The sequence below is a fragment of the Camelus ferus genome, chromosome 3, assembly GCF_009834535.1.
Source record: "Camelus ferus isolate YT-003-E chromosome 3, BCGSAC_Cfer_1.0, whole genome shotgun sequence".
Lineage (NCBI taxonomy): Eukaryota > Metazoa > Chordata > Mammalia > Artiodactyla > Camelidae > Camelus > Camelus ferus.
Genome location: NC_045698.1, coordinates 79,011,876 through 79,032,417, shown reverse-complemented (window position 1 = coordinate 79,032,417; position 20,542 = coordinate 79,011,876). Strand labels below are relative to the sequence as shown.

The window sequence follows — 20,542 nt, the reverse complement described above, 5'->3', positions numbered from 1 at the left end:
TTGAGATTTACTGTTTAATGGAGACTGTACAGTTTAGTTTTTTTAGATGGTATTGTGTGAACTAGCCCAGACAAAAAATTTTTGACTGTTTATGTCTACAGAATTCCCAGATTAACATTCCAAGTGATAGGAAAAACTTTTTGCACCAACATTAGAAATTGAAATAACAGTGAAAATTATAGTAGGGAACTAGTTACTTAAACATAGTGGCATGTCTACTTGGTAGATTATTATTATTAATAATGTTTTTTAAAAAGTTTATAACATGAGAGATACCAAAAGTGAAAAAACTTGATTAAAATTGCTGATGTAGTATGATCACAAATATATGAGAAGCAAACTATGCATGGGGGAAAAAAACGAAGGAACTTTGTATCAAAATTTTATTTAAGATGTTACTATTTTATAATTGACGGGGGTGAGTTGGTGGGGGGGACCCTTCGTAACACTTGCTTACGTCATAGATCCACGTAGAAATCCTAGCCAGGAAATACAGTTCTTAGGGGGAGGAAGAAGCATGCTTTTTTCTCCTGCATTATTTTGCGGTGCTCATTTATTTTACTTAGTCTGGTAATTCCTTGGATTAGGGAGCCTATCTTGGCTTTTTATTTTTTTAATATATGATCTTGTGCTGTAAATATTTAATCTTTGTCAGGTTCCTTCAGTTCCCTTCCCTCTGCTTTATTTTTGATAGACCAGAATTATTTTTAGATTCTCATCTGTGTATATATCTAGGTAAAGTTGGATGATATTTTATGACAGAATTTGGGGCTGAGTCTGTGGTGTAATTCTAAGTGGCAATGTGCTGTCCTTAATGTTAATTGATTATGGCTTAACAGAAAGTTTTCGATGTAGAGTGTATTTTAATTTTCAATCAATGTATGTTACATTGTGGAAATGTTTTGAAGCTACTTGAAGGCCTGTCAATGATGATACAGATAAGATTCTGCTTTGTCTGTGTGTTGTGTTTTAGATACGAGCAAGACAGTGGGCATGACAGCGGAAGTGAAGATACCTGTTTTGACTCTTCACAACCCTTTACATTAGTTACTATAGGCATGAAGAAATTTTTTATACCCAAGTCACCTACTTCTTCCAATGAACCTGAAAACAGAGTTCTACCCATGCCAACAAGTATAGGGGTTTTCCTCGACTATGACAAAGGCAAAGTGGGTTTCTATGACATGGACCATATGAAATGCCTTTATGAGCGCCAAGTGGACTGTTCGCATACAATGTATCCAGCATTTGCATTAATGGGCAGTGGAGGAATTCAGCTCGAGGAATCCATCACAGCAAAATATCTAGAATACCAAGAGAACATGTAGTTTAAACACCTAATGTGACTTAGGATAAGAAATGTGAGCAAAATAATGCCTTGGTGTTAACCTTCGTAACTAATTACATGTCATCTAAGTATTCTGTTGCCACACTTGTTTTTTGTGTATGTTTCTTCTTAAAACACTGAAAACCTGAACACCCTTTCTGCCTTTCACAAATGACAGGAAGAAGATACTCTTTCCTAGTGAACACTGAAATAGGTAACTGGCTTGTCTTTGTATGCACAGGAAATCTAATTTATTTGTGTCAGTTTGTGTTGCTCATACATTTTTTTTTTTTTGAGGGGGGATACAAAAGTATTTATTATGCTTCTTTTGTGTTTGGTTTTTCATTTTTATATCATGTTTATGTCCTAAGAGAAGATATTTTTAAAATGCCTTATGAATAGAAATTAGTATTAAGCATTGCGTTGTGTGTTTGCTTTTAATAGGAAAAAAAAGGTATAGATAGGTAAAAAGAAAAAGGCCATAGAAATGGTAGTATATTTAAATGGAAAATTATGTATTTAATACTAAAAATATATTGCCTGGAAAGTGAATACTACTGGATTTATTTTAAGACCACAAACTATATCTTTAAGGACATTTTTCAGCGTTCTTGTAGCTGTAATGTCCATACCTGCATGTGTAGGAAAGATGATTTCTTGTAAGAAACAAAGTTTTTGGCTAACACATGAAGCTTTTCACTTAATATAATTTTGGGGGGAAAATATGTCTTCAGTTTTTTTTGGTTACTCTGAAAATATTTGAGCTTATATCAAATAATTAGTTTCATAAATATTAGTGGAAATACACTGATAATTGTCATTCTTTTTGCTCTCTTTTTGTGTCTTGTCATTTTCATTTTTTTCACAGAAATAATACATATCAAATTGTCCTGATTTATGTTTACATGTTTGAAAAGTTCATGATATATTTTTAGTGTCATTAAATATATTATAAAATGTGAAATAATGATCTGGTCAGTTGTATGGCATTTTCCATGGCTCAATGGTAATAAGCATTTTTAGTATAAGCAAGTAAAAATACAAATTTTATTATTAAGGAATAATAAATAAAATCATAATGACTGTGTGTATCCTTTGAAAAGTTAAAAGTTCTTTGAATTTGAAGAATTACATTGTATCTAATTTTATCTTCATTTTTGAAAGATGTTCCTTTTTAAGTGGTTTTATTTAAACTGGTTAGTTTTTTTGAAGGTAGAGTATTCAGAAACTAGACTGTTAAGCATTTAGCATTAGTCATTTTGGAATGCTTCTGACATACTTTAATTGACTACCCCAAACTCTTAGGTCTGGATTTTTTTGGTGGAGGTATGGAAATCTGTTTTTCAGGCTGGTAGCACTAACTTACCTTATTTTTCCCCGACCCAAGTAGGAAATATCATGGAGAATTTCAGTGTTTAGTAGGCTTTGTTACTTTCTCACTTATGAATGGCACTTTATGACATAGGCTGAACTAAACACATATGCAGTGTTACGTGGATCATTGTGCAGTAAAGCTGCTAAAGTCACACGTGTGGTAAAGTGTGAGAGTCTCAAGCCTGTGAAGCACACATCACATAGACATTTTAAATATAAAACTTTAATAGGAAGAGGAAAGCCACTTAAGACGTTGTATAGTTGCGTATAAATTGTTCTCCTGGTCTTCTTTCATTTTTCATAAAAATTAAAGGTAAGTCAAGTGCAATGATTGAAATCAAAATGCCAGGAATTCTCACTATGTTTATATGGAAAATGGAAACAAATAGTTTATGAAAAGATGTTTGACTGAATAAATTAGAGCTAAAGTTTTAGATAAGATTGTTTTAGGATCTACTAGCTTTAGTTCTTGTGGAAGTGACCATTAGAGAAGTTTAACATGAATATGAAACTAATTTACAGTTGACCCTTGAATAATGCAGGGGTTAGGGGCGCCCACCCTCCATGCAGTTGAAAATCCAAATATAACTTTATAGCTGGCCCTCTCTCTGTATCCTCGGTTCTGCATCTGAGGATCCAGCTCACTGGGGGTTGTGTAGTACTGTAGAGCAGTAAATGGACCCATGCAGTTCAAACCTGTGTTGTTCAAGGATCAACTGTATTTTAATTAATTGATCAGTTTGTCTAATACTTCTTTTGTGATCCATAATAGGTCATATTTTGATCATATGAGTGGCCCTTTAGTTCACATTCATACTTTTAGGTTATGGGGCTCTGGTAGTTGTATTAAGTTTGAATCTCGTTGAATTGCTAGAAATGTTTGATGGGTCTTAATTTTAAAATAAGTAAGGGTAGACTCGAGAATATCCCTATCACATTGTATAATAAGTTAATTTTCATATTCACAATTGCTTTCTTGAAAGTAGTAGGAATCAGAGCTACCTCCTGGGGATGGAACAAAATCTGAACCCGTTAAATCTTTAGAAATAGCCCATCATCTGATAGACCCTGAGAGTGTATCCCATGTGAGAATATAGTCAAACACTGGGTTGCTACAGAAGACAATTGAGAAATAGCATTAGAGGCAGGAATACACTTAAATTATGTTCTACCAGACAGACTGGCATTCATCTTAAATGAGTTTTACCTGCGTTTTTATGGGACTAACATCCTGAGAGTTGGAATTTTTCTTGAGACTCTTTTTGCTTTAAAAAACTAACTTGAAGGAATTTAGTTTTTGTTGTTGTTTGATTTGGAATTACATCAACTGAGAAAAAGTCCTTAACTCCTGCTGTTACGAGACTGCTATGCACTGGGTAAAAGGTGAACAAGACAGTGCAGTTAGGTTCCCACTTTTGGGAGCTGAATTTCTAGGAAGGAGAGATGATAAAAGTGGAAGGGACTGAGAGTGCCTGAGGTGGGAGCTAATATTAGATTTGGTGGTCAGGGAAGCCCCTCTGGGGAACTCTGAGGAAGCTAAGCAAAGAGCATGCTAGGTAGGGTGAACCTTAAGTGCAAAAAGGCTTTGAGATAATGCATTGGTCAGAGTTCTGGCTGGAAATAGAATTCACCCTAGCTGGTTCAGTTGAAAAGAAGTTGATGAAAGAGATATGGGCAACCTTAAAAGAAGCAGCAAGAAGTGGCGAGGTGGCGGGAGGGACTAGTCACAGCCTGAAGCCACTGCTGCCTCTAGAACAAGGGGACAAGGGGAAATTGTGTTACTAGGTCTCAGGGAGAGTGAGAGCATGAAGGGAGGGTTGCTATAGGAGGCAGCTGTTGCCAAAGATGTGGTGCCAAAGACAGGGAGGGAGTCAAATACCCTCCACCTGATCTACGAGGGCTGCTTACTGAACAAACCCAACTGGCAGGCAGCCAGCAAGTGTTCTCTAGAGATGCACACAGCAGGGATCATCCTCCTGGGGTACATGTCTAAAGGGTCTAAGAGCAGTTTATAGGTTTGGGGGAAAGGAGAGGACTCCACCAGCAAATAAGTTTGGATAATACTCCATTAAGCAAAATTAGGTATTCGATGTATTTTTGATTGCAGGAATTCTCCCAGCATTTACTTGTCTATATGGCTCTGAATCTCACGGAGAATTCTGAGGAACACACGGACATAGTAGTAGTGGTTAGTGCGGATTTTTGGTTTGGATTGATATCTGAGGTTTGTCATGTAATAGCTGTGTGATCTTAGACAAGTTAGTAACTTTGCACCTCACCTTGTCTGTAAAATAGTTACAGTGCTGTGCACTTCCGGTAAATCAGATCACGTATCCAAACACTTAACACAGTGCCTTGTGTATAGTAAGTACTCACTATATGGTGGTTTCATATATACATTCTGCTTTTAAATAGCATGTCTAAAAATACTGTTTAACCTCGTAAGAGATCTTAGAAATGATGAGAATATATTTCAGTACAGAATTGTACTAGGGGAATCAAAGTGTATTTAAGTGCTGTTATTTGCTTGTAATGCCCGAAATGAAACTGGAGAGGTGCAGTCGTCCCCACTTATTTCCAGGGACTATGCCCCAAACCCTCTGTGGATGCCTGAAGCTGCAAATAGTACTAACCTATATATTCTATGTTTTCTCCTTTACATACGTAGCTATGATAGTTTAATTTATAAATTAGGCACAGTACGAGATAAAACAATAGTAATAAAAACATAACATAATATACTGTAATAAAAGTTCTGTGAGTGTGGTTTCTCCCTGAAAATTTTTTACCGTATCCAACCTACTTGTGGTGGCCTGAGATGGTAAAACGCCTGCGTGACCGGATGAACTGACGTGAATGACGCAGGCAGTGAGAGTATCGCGAGGCTACCGTTGACCTTCTGACCTTACGTCGGAAGGAAGACGCGACCTGCTTCCGGAGATCTTAGGTTGTCGTGGGCTGACGATACGGGTGGTTGCACGTCAGGAGCAGACGTGTCCGTGGTGTTGGACCCGGCAGGATGGAGCAGGACCGTGAGGTACCATCACGTTACTTAGTGTGCAATTTAAAAACTTCTGAATTGCTTATTTGGGGAAATTTCCATTTAATATTTTCAAACTGGGATTGACCCTGGGTAACTGAAATCATAGAAAGCGAAACTGTAGATAAGGGGGGAACTACCGTATGTAAATGAGTAATTTGAGGTCTGATTCAGCCGGTCAGATAATTCAGTTTTCTGTGAGATAATATGGTCTAGGTGTGTTTCTTTGTTATTACATAACAATGAGCAAGGAGTAGGGGAGAGTAAAGCTCAAGTGGGTAGAGCGCGCGCTTAGCGTGCAGGAAGTCCTGCGTTCAATCCCCAGTACCTCTATTTAAATAAATAAACCTAATTACCGCCTCCCACTAGAAAAAAAACAGAACAAAAAACAAAAAACCTAAAACGTAACAATGGGCATGAGAACATAAAACGCAGAGAAGGACTTATGTAGTCTGTCAGCTGTTCAGTGTCTCAGATTAACTTAGTTCCTATACATCTCTCAGTGGCTCCCGGAACCTGCTCATGGTCTTGTTAATTAAACAGCAGCTTGTAGCCTGGAACAGTGCTTCTCAAGTGTTAACGTTCATATGGGCCACCTGGGGATCCAGCTAAAGTGCAGATTTTGATTCAGGAGAGCTGAGATGGAGGTTGAGCGTCTGCGTTTTTTCACCAGCTCCAGGTGAAGCCAGTGGTGCTCATCCACAGATCACAGTGTGAGTAGCTGGGCTTTAGAGAACTCGATGAGTCCTCTGTGTCTGCATGGCTCTGGAGTTGGAATCAGAGGTACCAAAGCACACACTAGTTTGCAGTGAAAACTAAGCTAGCTTAACAGGAATGGGAACTTTCATCTGAGATATACACTTCATGAGATTTACAGGTAAGGCCAAAATTATCTTTTAAAGAAGCTGTGAATCCGCTTGGGCACTTGGGCAAACATTTAATTGAAATTTCTAAGATACTGGGTCATACAGTATAGGAGAGTGAGTTTGGGATTCCACAATTAAGTGAAGGGGTTACAGGACACCTCACCCTTTTAAAACAAACCAATCAATTTCTGCATGTGTGTTCTATTGTGTGCCCAACGTGGTGGGCCGGGGGCTGATAAAAGTATTTACCAAAGGTTGAGTATAAGAATAGAAAGGAGTTTATTAGGGTGCCCTGTCATAGACAAGAGCGGGCCACACAGATGAGAGGTACCTGTGTGAGCACCGAGGGCTGGTTGTTGGGGTGTTTTATAAGGTCGGGTCACAAGGTGCCTGATCCGCTTGTGCACAAGTCTCTGATTGCTTACAGGTGAGGTAAGGGGTTTAGGGTCTGGGAAGGGCTGATAAGATGCGCTGAAGCAAGCCAGCCTGAGCATTACCTGGGGCTGTTAGTTTGTTAGGGGAAACACGCTCAGTAAAGGATGTACTTTATCTCTTGAGAGATCGCAGGCAGTCATCTGAGAGCCCAGGAATGGGGGTCTTTGGAGTCTGAAGGATGTCAGTGGGCCCCACATGTTCCAAAATGTGTCTTGCGTAGAATTTGCTTGATCTTCATCCTTAGTCCTTGATACTACTAGAATGTGGTAATTGCAAAATATATCCACAATTAAAAGAGTTGTTAGAATGTATTATTTATTATCATTTATTGCCTGCTGTATTCTAGGAATGATATTAATTGCTTTATATAGTTTCTTAATTCTCATAACATTCCTGAGAGGAGTGTATCATTTTACCCATTTTACAGATGAGGAAACAGAATCAGATTAAGTAACCTGCCTAGGGTCTCAAAGCTAATCAGTGACAGAGGTGGGATTTGAACTCAAAACTTATATAGAGATTGTTATACTAAGTGAAATAAGCAAGAAAGAGAAAGAAAAATACCATAGATATCACTTATATGTGGAATAAAAAAAAAAAGACAAGTGAACTCATTTACAAAACAGAGACAGACTTACTGATGAAGAAAACTTAATGGTTACCAGGGGAGGGGGGATAAAGGGGAAAATTGGGAGTTTGGAATTTGCAGATACTTACTACTATATATAAAACAGATAAACAAAGTCCTACTGTATAGCCCAGGGAATCATATTCAATATCTTATAGTAACCTGTAATGAAAAAGAATATATATACACACACACACACACACAAATAAGTCGATGAACAAAGAACTTATCCCAAAATCTAAATATTGAACCATTATCCAATTTTCCTTTTAAACCCATTTAAATATTGAGGAATGTTTGCAAATAAAATGATGACAATGATTGAAAAAAAAATAGGTTCTATCATTAACTCTTAGAAAGCAAGTTTTAAATGACTGCATAGAATTTAATTGTTGGATTGATAGATTTTCTAGTCTTTGCTTTTGTGCATAATGCTTCAAAGAATGTCCCTTGGTTTGGGTTTTGAAAGTGGCCACTCCAGGAGGAATGTACCTGTATGTTTTGTTTCTACATCTGTAAATGGGAAAAATACCTATGTTGTAAAACAAAACAAAACAAAACAAAACTTAAATTTGAATGCCTTTCTGCTTGAGGGCAGGGCAGTACCCTTCCATTTCAGGGTCACTTTTCGCCTTTGTAACTTGCCCTACTTCTGAAAGCCTTTGAGTTTTTCAAGGCTCACAAAGAGTTTTGAAGAGATGTATTGTTAAGTGGGAGGATGAGAAATTCTCAATCTTTTCAGTGTCCTTAGTAGACTCAGCTTTTGAGTATTTTCGAAGAAAACCATACCTGTGAAATTGGTAATGCAAATGCGTTGACAAGGATTTTGGTGGCAAGAAATGACATTCATAGGACATTTTCAGATTTATATAATCACTTCTAAAATGGTTGGAGTTATTAGTTCCTGCCAAAGAAAATCTCATTACCTACAAAGTATAAAATTAGTCTAGGTAGCGCTTTGCCTAGCCATTAGTGTATGTGCTTTGGTGACAATGCCCAAATCTCTCTTTATTCATTATTCGCTTAGTCTACGGTATCCTTTGCCTTTTTCCTTTACCCTAAAATATAGGCTGCTCCTGAAAGGATTTTTTACTCGATGTGTGAATAGTCTAAGTTGAGTTCTCTTTGAGATAATTTCTTTAACTCCTCCAAAGATTATTTTGTTTCATCAGTTTTAATTCCACCAAGTGCCACAATATCCTCTCTCCAGTTTTTCAATCTGTCAACAGTTCGTTTGAACGTAGTTTAAGAGCTAAAATTACACTGGAAAAGGTTATTTGTGGAACTAGAAAGTTTTCCAGTCTCTATTAACTTCCTTCTCTCCATATGTTAGAATTCCACTCAAGATAGTTTGATTTAGGGGCGACTGACATGAAAATAGCATTGATTTAATAAGATAATCACATTGAGCATAGCCCCAAATATTTTGATGATGGAAATAAGTGAAATAAAGTTCAATTATTTGAATCAATTATGTCAGTTCCTAGTTAATCAACAAATGTAATTGACCTAGACTTAATTTATGGATTTTAATATGTTTAGGTTATGTTGACCCCTGAGTTTGACACTTTTGCCCCAGTTGACCACTTTTCTAAGGATATTTCCAAGTCTTTCCAATCTAGATTCCCTGTGAATAAGAACATTAGACACATTTTGGCTGTTAGATGACTTTTAATTTGGATCTAGACATCTGAGGAATCTACACTTGTATTAATAGAAGAGATGGGTGCAGCATGACAGAGAAACTTGGACTGAAGGATTAGGTTCTCACATGTACTATAAAAATATCAACTGAAATTAGGCTGTCTATCCTGGTCTCCTTTACTAAGATTGGATTGCAAATGAGTTTATTTGAAGAGATCAGATCTCTTATAAACAGTTAAGTCTTAGAGGAAGAATGGAGAATCTAGATCATTGCATTTTTCTCCTACTGACATTCTGGGAGAGGATCTTGAGTCATTTTAGACCATCTGTTTGCTTTTCGGGTTTTAGGGTTTTGTTATTCCAGTCTATTAATTGACTAGTAGTAGGAACATCGTGGCTCCCTGCCTCACACATTATCCTAATCCCTTAAGTACTGTCATCTTTGCATATGACTCTAGTCATGGTTCCACAGTTGATTCTCTCCAGCTTATACCTCTCCTCTGCTTCCCAAGCCCATTTATATAACCGCTTACTTGCCGTGGACACTTGGATGTCTTAACAATATGTCAGACTCAGCTGCTGTTTCCCAGGGCTCTTGACCCTTGCTCTCCCCAACCAGGCAATTCATTTTAAAAGAAAAGCTATTACAATTCTTTTTTAAAAAGATAGAATAGTGGGTCAGAGAGATAATTTAGATCAAGGGTCCTTTTGGTATCCTCAGCTGCTCCATCAAAGAGTGCCGGAAAATCACATCAGTGATTCACCATCCCTCTTCTGAAAGCCTAATAAGTCATAAAGAATAATGGCTTCTACGGTAAATTCTCCTCACCTCCTCAACTCCTGTCAGTGTGGCTTACGTACTGGCTGAGTTGCTCTCCTGGATTTGGCCAACAATGTCCTCATTTGACATGATTTCTGGATCGTCTGCCTAGGGAACTTTGGAGCAAGGTAGACTTAAGTTCAAATCGCAGATCCACTACTTGTTAGGGAGTAATCTTGGCAAAGTTTCATAGAGCCACTGTTTCCTTGTCTGTAAATGAAAAAATACCTATCTTGTAGGGTTTTTGAGGGTTGGATGAAGTAATGTATGCTTGGCGTAAATACTCGATATTACTTCCCTCCTGCCTTCACAAACTCAGAGCAAATGTCACAAAGTCCCAGTTTCTCTGGGAGCCTTTGGGTTTCTCTGTAATTCTCTCATACAATGGAATATACTTGTTGGCTCCCTTTAATAACATGAGTATCATTTTTGATCTTGTTAGAGTGAGGAAGTAAGATTGTTTCTGCTTTTTGTTCTTTGCTAGTTAAGTGTCCTGTTAATACAGAATATGTTCAGAGAAAAAAACAATTTTTTTTCCTGTGAATTTAACAGTTTTATTTTTCAAGCTAGACTAATATCTTAGATATTAGATAAAAAGTTGTCCTTAGATTGTTGTATTACTTCTGTGAACGATTGCCTTGGAATTACCTTTTGAGATGAGTTCCCACTGTAGCCTGCTTTGCGTAATGTGTGGCGTATAGTAGGTGCTCAACAAATTCCAGACTCCATCAGCCTGTGGTATACCTGTCATGTCAACAATAACATCTAAATTATAAAGACCCTTGATCTGTAGACTAGTAGTGCTCAAAAGTATCAGGCATATAGTCAGGATCAGGTTTGCTCACAGGCTTCCACTGTTTGCTCATGTATCTCACTGTCAGTGAGCAGGAGACTTAAATAGACACTTCACAGAAGAGGAAATCCAAGAGACCAATACATGTTTGGAGGTACACAAAATAAGATCACATTGAGAGGTAAGCCAGAAGAGAGAGAAAAATACCGTATGATATCACTGATGTGGAATCTAAAAAAAAAAAGAAAGAAAAAAAAGACACTATGAACTCATCTACAAAACAGAAACACTCACATAGTAAATAATCTTAACGGTTACTGGGGAAAGGGGTGGGAAGGGATAAATTTGGGAGTTTGAGATTTGCAGATGTTAGCTACTATATAGAATAGATTTTAAAAAGTTTCTTCTGTACAGCACAGGGAACTGTGTTCAATATCTTGTAATAACCTTTAATGAAAAAAATATGAAAACAAATATATGTATATATATGCATGACTGGGACATTGTGCTGTACACCAGAAATGGACACATTGTAACTGACTGTACTTCAGTTAAAAAAAAAAGATCACACTGAGATAACACTAACATATCAGATTGGCAAATGTTTTAAAGTCTGACAATGACAGGTATTTGTCAGATTGTGGATTAAGAGGAACTCATACCTGGCTGGTGAGATGGTAGATAGGTACAACTGTTTTTGGATAATAGTTTTATTATCTAGTAAATTTGAATATTTGCATATCCAATGACCCAACATTTCTACTCATTGGTATATGTCCTAGAGATTTTATTCTTACGTCCATTTGGATACATGGATGAGAAAGCTCACAGTCCCAAACTGGAAACAACCCAGAAGCCCATCAACCATAGAATGAAGAAATAAATTATGAAACATGTATGTGGGATACTGCAGAAAGCAATGGAAATGAACTATGACAAGTAACATATGACAAAGTGAATGAACCACGCAGTGTTGTGCAGAAGGAATATGGTGCTATATGTTTGCATGATATTCCTATCAAGTTCAAAAACAGATAGAAATTTGCTAGAACATAAGCCCCTAAGGGGAGGGATCTTTATTATTATTATTTCAAGTGTCTAGAACAGAGACTGTGGCCCACATTAGATAGGTGCTCAATGAACACTGAGTGACCTTAACCACATTGCTTAGAGATGTATATGTGGATATCAAAGTAGAAAGATAAACCCTTAACATAGAAGTCAGGACAGGGTTAAGTCTAGGAATGAGGGCAGAAGTTATGATTGGGAAGGAACTAACCAAAAGGTGTCTTCTGAAGCGCTGGTAATTTCTTGGATGGTCCGTTATAGGAGTGTTCACTTTACTCCTTAAACAATACATTTGTTTTATGTACTTTATATGTAATATTTCACAGTGAAATACCTAACGCAACAGCCTTCCAGTTGATTTGGTTGCATTTTTTTAAACATCTTTTATTGATGTTGATAATCATTTTACAATGTTGTGTCAAATTCTAGTGTAGAGCACAATTTTTCAGCTATACATGAACATATATATATATATTCATTGTCACATTTTTTTCTCTGTGAGCTACCATAAGATCTTGTGTATATTTCCCTGTGCTATACAGTATAATCTTGTTTATCTATTCTACAATTTTGAAATCCGATCTGTCCCTTCCCACCCTCTGCCCCCTTAGCATCCACAAGTTTGTATTCTATGTCTGTGAGTCTGTTTCTGTTTTGTATTTATGCTTTCTTTGTTTTTTTAGATTCCACATATGAGTGATCTCATATGGTATTTTTCTTTCTCTTTCTGGCTTACTTCACTTAGAATGACATTCTCCAGGAGCATCCATGTTGCTGCAAATGGCATTATGTTGTCGGTTTTTATGGCTGAGTAGTATTCCATTGTATAAATATACCACCTCTTCTTTATCCAGTCATCTGTTGTTGGACATTTAGGCTGTTTCCATGTCTTGGCTATTGTAAATAGTGCTGCTATGAACATAGGGGTGCAGGTGTCATTTTGAAGTAGGGTTCCTTCTGGATAGATGCCTAGGAGCGGGATTCCTGGGTCATATGGTAAATCTATTCCTAGTCTTTTGAGGTACCTCCATACTGTTTTCCACAGTAGCTGCACCAAACTACCTTCCCACCAGCAGTGTAGGAGGGTTCCCTTTTCTCTCCAGCCTCTCCAGCATTTGTCATTTGTGGAGTTTCGAATGATAGCCATTCTGACTGGTGTGAGGTGATACCTCATTGTAGTTTTGACTTGCATTTCTCTGATAATTAGTGATATTGAGCATTTTTTCATGTGTCTATTGATCATTTATATGTCTTCCTTGGAGAATTGCTTGTTTAGGTCTTCTGCCCATTTTTGGATTGGGTTGTTTGGTTATTTCTTATTAAGTCGTATGAACTGCTTGTATATTCTGGAGATCAAGCCTTTGTCGGTTTCATTTGCAAAAATTTTCCCCCATTCCGTAGGTTGTCTTTTTATTTTACTTCTGGTTTCCTTTGTTTTGCAGAAGCTTGTAAGTTTCATTAGGTCCCATTTGTTTATTCTTGCTTTTATTTCTATTGCTTGAGTACAGTGTTCTAGGAGAACATTTTTGAGATGTATGTGAGATAATGTTTTGCCTATATTTTTTTCTAGGAGGTTTATTGTATCTTGTCTTATGTTTAAGTCTTTGATCCATTTTGAGTTTATTTTTGTGTATGGTGTCATGGAGTGTTCTAGCTTCATTGATTTACATGCTGCTGTCCAGTTTTCCCAACACCATTTGCTGAAGAGACTGTCTTTATTCCATTGTATATTCTTGCCTCCTTTGTCCAAGATTAGTTGACCAAAAGTTTGTGGGTTTATTTTTGGGCTCTCTATTCTGTTCCATTGCTCTATATGTCTGTTTTTGTACCAATACCATGCTGTCTTGATGATTGTAGCTCTATAGTATTGTCTGAAGTCTGGGAGAGTTATTCCTCCAGCCTCCTCCTTTCTCTTCTGTAATGTTTTGGCAATTGTAGGTCTTTGATGGTTCCATATAAATTTTATTATTATTTCTTCTAGTTCTGTGAAATGTGTCCTGGGTAATTGGATAGGAATTGGATTAAATCTGTAGATTGCCTTGGGCAGTGTGACCATTCTAACAATATTGATTCTTCCAATCCAAGAGCATGGGATATCTTTCCATTTTTTAAAGTCTTCTTTAATTTCCTTCATCAGTGGTTTATAGTTTTCTGTATATAATTCTTTCACCTCCTTGGTTAGATTTATTCCTAGGTATTTTATTACTTTGGGTGCTATTTTAAAGGGGATTGTTTCTTTACTTTCTTTTTCTGTTGATTCATCATTAGTGTGAAGAAATGCCACTGATTTTTGAACATTAATCTATTAACCTGCTACCTTGCTGAATTCTTTGATCAGCTCTAGTAGTTTTTGTGTGGACCTTTTAGGGTTTTCTATATATAGTAACATGTCATCGGCATATAGTGACACTTTTACCTCTTCTTTTCCAATTTGGATCCCTTTTATTTCTCTCTCTTGCCTGATTGCTGTGGCTAGGACTTCCAAGACTATGTTGAATAGGAGTGGTGAGAGTGGGCAGCCTTCTCTTATCCCAGATTTTAGTGGGAAACTTTTGAGTTTTTCACCGTTGAGTACTATGCTGGCTGTAGGTTTGTCATATATAGCTTTTATGATGTTGAGATATGTTCCCTCTATACCCACTTTGGTGAGAGTTTTTATCATAAATGGGTGTTGAATTTTATCAAATGCTTTTTCTGTATCTATTGAGATGATCATGTGGTTTTTGTCCTTTCTCTTGTTAATGTGATGTATTACGTTGATTGATTTGCATATGTTGAACCACCCTTGTGTTCCTAGGATGTACCCCACTTGGTCATGATGTATAATCTTTTTTATGTGTTGTTGGATTCTATTTGCTAATATTTTGGTGAGGATTTTGGCGTCTATGTTCATCAGTGATATTGGCCTATAATTCTCTTTTTTGGTAGTGTCTTTGCCTGGTTTTGGTATCAGGGTGATGGTGGCTTCATAGAATGAGTTTGGGAGTATTCCCTCCTTTTCAGTCTTCTGGAAGAGTTTGAGAAGGACTGGTATGAGTTCTTCTTTGTATGTTTGGTAGAATTCCCCGGTGAAGCCGTCCGGTCCTGGGCTTTTATTTGTAGGGAGGTTTTTTATTGCTATTTCGATTTCATCTCTAGTGATCGGTTTGTTCAAGTGGTCAGTTTCTTCTTGATTCAGTCTTGGTGGACTGTATGCTTCCAGAAACTTGTCCATCTCCTCTAGGTTATCCAGTTTGGTTCCATATAGTTTTTCATAATATTCTCGTATAATATTCTGTATTTCTATTTTATTTGTTGTAATTTCTCCATTTTCCTTTCTTATTTTGCTAATTTGTGCTCTCTCTTTTTTCTTCTTTCTGAGTTTGGCCAGAGGTTTGTCGATTTTATTTACTTTTTTAAAAAACCAGCTTTTGGTTTGATTGATTTTTTCTATGGTTTTAAAAATCTCTATTTTATTTATTTCCTCCCTGATCTTTATAATTTCCTTCCTTCTGCTGCCTTTTGGGATTTTTGTTCTTCTTTTTCTAGTTCTTTTAGTTGGTGGGTTAAATTGTTTATTTGAGATTGTTCTTCTTTTTTGAGGAAGGCCTGTATCGCTGTAAACTTCCCTCTTAGCACTGCCTTTGCTGTGTCCCATAAGTTTTGTGTGGTTGTGCTTTCATTTTCATTTGTCTCAAGGTATATTTTAATTTCAGCTTTGATTTCCTCAGTGACCCATTGGTTTTTTAATAGCATACTGTTTAATCTCCATGCTTTCCTTTTTCTCTGTTGTTGATTTCTAGTTTCGTGGCATTGTGGTCAGTAAAGATGCTTGAGATAATTTCTATCTTCTTAAAATTGTTGAGGTTTCTTTCATGCCCAAGTACATGATCAATCCTGGAAAGTGTTCCATGTGCACTTGAAAAGAATGTATATCCTATTTTTGGGGGGTGTAATGCTCTGAAAATATCCACCAAATCTAATTTTTCTGTTGTATTACTTAGTTTCTTTGTTGCCTTATTTATTTTCTGTCTGGAAGATCTGTCTAGTGATGTTAATGCGGTGTTAAAATCTCCAACTATGATTGAATTCCCATCAATATCCCTCTTTATCTCTGTTAGTAATTGTTCTATGTATTTAGGTGCTCCTGTATTGGGTGCATATATATTAATGAGTGTAATATCCTCATCTTGTATCACTCCTTTAATCATTATAAAATGTCCTTCTTTATCTTTCTTTATTGCCTTTGTTTTAAAGTCTATTTTGTCTGAAATCAGTACTGCTACACCTGCTTTTCTGGCTTTTCCATTTGCATGGAATATCCTTTTCCATCCTTTCACTCTCAATCTATATGTGTCCTTCTCCCTAAAGTGGGTCTCTTGTAAGCATCATATTGAAAGTTCTTGCTTTATTATCCAGTCTGCCACTCTATGTCTTTTGACTGGAGCATTTAGTCCATTAACATTTACAGTAATTAATGATAGATGTGTGTTTATTGCCATTTTGAATGTGTCTTTGCAGTTGATTTGGTATTTCCCCTTTGTTCCTTTCTTCTTTCTTTTGTGGTTTGGTAATTTTCCTTTGTATTATCATGGATTTTATTTAGTTTTTGTGACTTCCTTGTAAGTTTTTGGATTGTGGTTACCCTTTTTTGTAAGTCTATTAGCCCATTACTGTATCTCGAACCCATCCTACCAGAAACAAAAAATTTAAAAAAGAAAGAAAAAAAAATGCTCTGTATTTTCTTGCTTCCCTCTCCCACTCTTAATGATTTAGATGTCTTCTTTTACAATTTCATGTTTATTTTATTTGTAATTCATGAGTTATCACCTTTCTAGTTATGAATTTGTCATTTCTGTAGCATCCTGCTGCTTTTCTATTTAGAGTAAACCTTTCAATATTTCTTTTAGCATGGGTTTAGTGTTGCTAAACTCTTTTAGTTTTTGCTTGTCTGTGAAATTTGCTGGATAAAGTATCCTAGGGCTGCATCTTTTTTTCATTCAGGACTTTGAATGTATCTTGCCACTCCCTTCTGGCCTGTAGTGTTTGTGTAGAGAAATTAGCTGAGAGCCTTATGGGGGTTCCCTTGTAACTCACTCTTTGCTTTTCTCTTGCTGTCTTTAGAATCATTTCTTTATCCTTGACTCTGGCCATCTTGATTATGATATGTCTTGGTGTGGGTCTATTTGAGTTCTTCCTGATTGGGACCCTTTGAACTTCCTGTACTTGGATATGTAATTCCTTCTTTAAGTTTGGGAAGTTTTCAGTCATGATTTCTTCAAATACCTTTTCAATCCCCTTTGATCTTTCTTCCCCTTCTGGGACCCCTATTATGCGAAGATTGGCACGCTTTATATTATCCCATAGGTCCCTTATGTTGCTTTCATTTGTTTTTATTTGTTTATCTTGCAGTTGTTCTGATTGGGTGCTTTCTGTTGTCCTGTCTTCTAGGACACTAATTCATTCCTCTGCATTATCTAGTCTGCTTTGCACAGCCTTTAGTTCAGTTCTCATCTCAGCCAATGAGTTTACCAATTCTACTTGGCTCTTCTTTATAGCTTCCATTTCATTTTTGACATATTTTATATCTCTAAACACTATCTCTTTTAGTTCCTTCAGTACTTCAATCACTCCTTTTTTGAAATCTTGATCTAGTAGGCTGTCGATGTCTATTTCATTGATCGTTCTTTCAGGGGATTTCTCTTGTTCTTTTAATTGGGAAAGGTTTCTCTGTTCCTTCATCTTGCTCATATCTCTGGCACTGTGGCTTATGGAGTATCAGTTATCTATTGTGGTCCTTAAAGGAGTTTATTTATTTATGTATTTAATGCCTATGTAGGAATAAAACTTAAAAAAAGAATTTTAAAAGAAGGGAGAAAAAAAGGTTTGAAAACAGTGTATAATCCAATTATAGAAGAGCAATTTGAATCAGACTAGCATTCGAGTTGAGACGTCTTTTTTTAAAAACCCTTAAAAAAAAAAAAAGGAAAAAAGATCAAAAAATGATATTTGAAACCTATTTATAATCAGTAACAGGAGATCAAACCCAAAAGAAATGAAAATGAAATCAGGTGATTTTTTAAAAAAATAATATAATTACTTTAAAAGAAAAATTTGAAAGGAATTAAAACTAGAAGCATATACAATTGTTTAGAAAGTAGAAATTAAAAAGGTTATCAAACAGAACAGATAAAGATACGATAGAGAATTTTGAAAAAGGGGAGAAAAAAAGGTTTGAAAACTGTATAATGAATAATTGAAGAGCAAGTTGAAGCAGAATAGCAATCGAGTTGAGACATCTCTTACAAACGTTTGAAAAAGGAGAAAAGAGGAAAAAATATATTTGAAACCTGTGTATAATCAATAACAGGAGATCAAAACCAAGAGAAATAAAAATGACGTGACGTGGATTTTTTTAAATAATAATAATATTTTAAAAGAAAAAAATTAAAGGGATTAGAACTCGGAAGATATATAATTGTTTAAAAAATAAAAATTAAAAAGGTAATAGAAAATACAACAGGTGAAAAAAGATAAAAAAAAAAGTGGGGGGTAGGGGTTGTTCTCCTGGAGACTACGTGCTGTTAATGAGAAGTCTGTCTTTGCCTTGTTTTGCGAGTTCGGCTTGCTGTTTCCAGAGGCCCTCCGTTGGCGCCCTCGTCTGTGCTGCTCCCAGTGCTTGTTGGCGAGCAGATTGTGCCCCCTCCCAGCACAGCGTTCCTGCCAGAAAGGCGGGGGGCAACCCGCCATCTCCCGGCGCCGGTCACTCCGCTGCTCTGCCCCAGGTCGGCGCTCCGCAGGCGGGTCCGGGAAGACTGCGGAACAGCCCCGCCCCTGCTCTGTGCCCCGAACTCAGCTCCTTGTTCTGGCGGCGCAGACTTTGCGAGGCACCCGGGCGGAAGGATCCTATCTGACTCGGGCTGCAAACTGTCTGGCCTTTGAGGCTGCCGAGCCCCCAGGCGCGGATTCAGGTTTCCCCCCGCCCCGGCCTGGGTGCCAAGCGTCGCAGGATATGGCCGCTGTGCCTGATCCCCGCCGCTCCTGGCGGAAAACCTTCCGTGGGTTTTCAGAGATGGAGGTATGCAGCCTTCTCCGCAGGGCACATCAGCCGTGTTGTTTCATGGAGGGCCCAGGTTGTTCTGCCCTGTGCACCCGCTCATCCGCGTTGTGTAGCCCCCTGCAGTCCCCCGGGGCTGCCTCAGTGCAGCCGTTCCCGTCTTCCGCCCGGCTCGAGCAGCCTGTCCCGGCCCCCAGCTCCCGGCTGGGGTCTCGGGCTGGGTGTCGCAGGGACCCTCTGTGCCCTTTTAACTTAGTTCTGTCGGTCAAGGGCTGCTCCATACAGGTCCGAGCCTCGGAGGCTCCGCCTCCGTCCTGCTGGCTTCTCCGTCAGGGGAGACCCAGCAAAAGAGAGCCAGTCCTCCTTTGCTGCTCCCTTCCTGCGGGACCCGTCCCGCTCTGCCTTGCCTTTTCTTATTTCTTTTTTTTCCTTTCTACTACCAGATTTTTGGCGTCTTTGTCTTTTGAAGAGGGCGATGTTCTGTCGGAGTTCCACAGGTGCTCTGGTTGGCTGAGTGGGTCCGTGGATGTGAGTCTTGGTGTGTCTGTGGGAGACGGTGAGCCACGAGCGTCCTACTACTCCGCCATCTTGGCCTCGTCTCTCTGGTTGCATTTTTATATACTTATTTTGGGGCATAGGTGAGAGGAATATGCACATGGGGACTCTGGAAAGATCACATGACAACCCTTCTCTCTGCAACTGCATGTGAACGCTGTGGGGTCCAACTGACCTTGGTGGGCATAAAGCTTTCCGTTGTTGGCACCAGGACACCTTGGCAGTTGCGCAGGTGCTGAAGGCCTGTGTTTAATTCCTGCTTTACCACTTACTGGCTGTGTAACGTGGGAAACCTTGAATGAGCCGGTTTTCTCTGCTGTGAAATGGGTATGATGGGAGCGACGTCACAGGGTTGTCATATTTAAATGAGGATTAAACACAATAAACCATTGAAGGCATGTTCACTGCCAGGGCCTCCACCAGTCCACGTGGTGCTTTTGTGTGAGTTAGGCAAGGCACCCTCTCCCCACCCTAGACACTGCCTTGGTGGGTGCCCAGCTTGGTCAGCAGATGACACCACTGTGTCAGTTAGAAAAGGAGGCAGTGATGAGTGTGAGCCCCGAGCTGAGGACTGCTGTGCAGTAAAGACACTACAGAACTCTCTGTGGCCACCTTGTCATTCAGCATAAAGTAAATGTTTAGTGTAACTGCCATGGTATAGATGCCAATTGGTCTCCGCTCAAAAGATGAGCAGGATACTAGGAATCAGCTGAGTTCCCATTGGGGGAAGTAGAGCCTCAATTCTTCCTGTCAGAAGTTTTTTGACACAACCTGGGGGAATCATTTTCTGTTAATTCTATTATAGTATTTTAAAATACAGCTTCACTGGAAAGAGCAATGTGTTGGGATTCTTCAGACCCTTGGCTCTGGTTCTCAGAGCTGAATCTGGAAGCTGTGGATAGTAATTTTCCGAGTTTTGGTTTCTTCATCTTCAAAATGGGAGTTGAACTGAAACT

The 20,542-nt window shown here is 38.1% G+C and overlaps 1 protein-coding gene across 6 annotated transcripts in view; it reads left to right on the top strand.

Annotated features, from left to right (window-relative positions):
- TRIM36 (tripartite motif containing 36) overlaps positions 1-2,429 on the top strand; it is a 39,061-nt gene extending 36,632 nt beyond the window's left edge. For all 6 annotated transcript variants that reach the window (XM_032476520.1, XM_006193295.3, XM_032476521.1 and 3 more), the window contains one exon: positions 974-2,429. In XM_032476520.1, the coding sequence (XP_032332411.1) occupies positions 974-1,328 (355 nt within the window). In that variant the 3' untranslated portion in view covers positions 1,329-2,429. The remainder of the gene's footprint in view (positions 1-973) is intronic.
- The last annotated feature ends 18,113 nt before the right edge of the window (positions 2,430-20,542 follow it).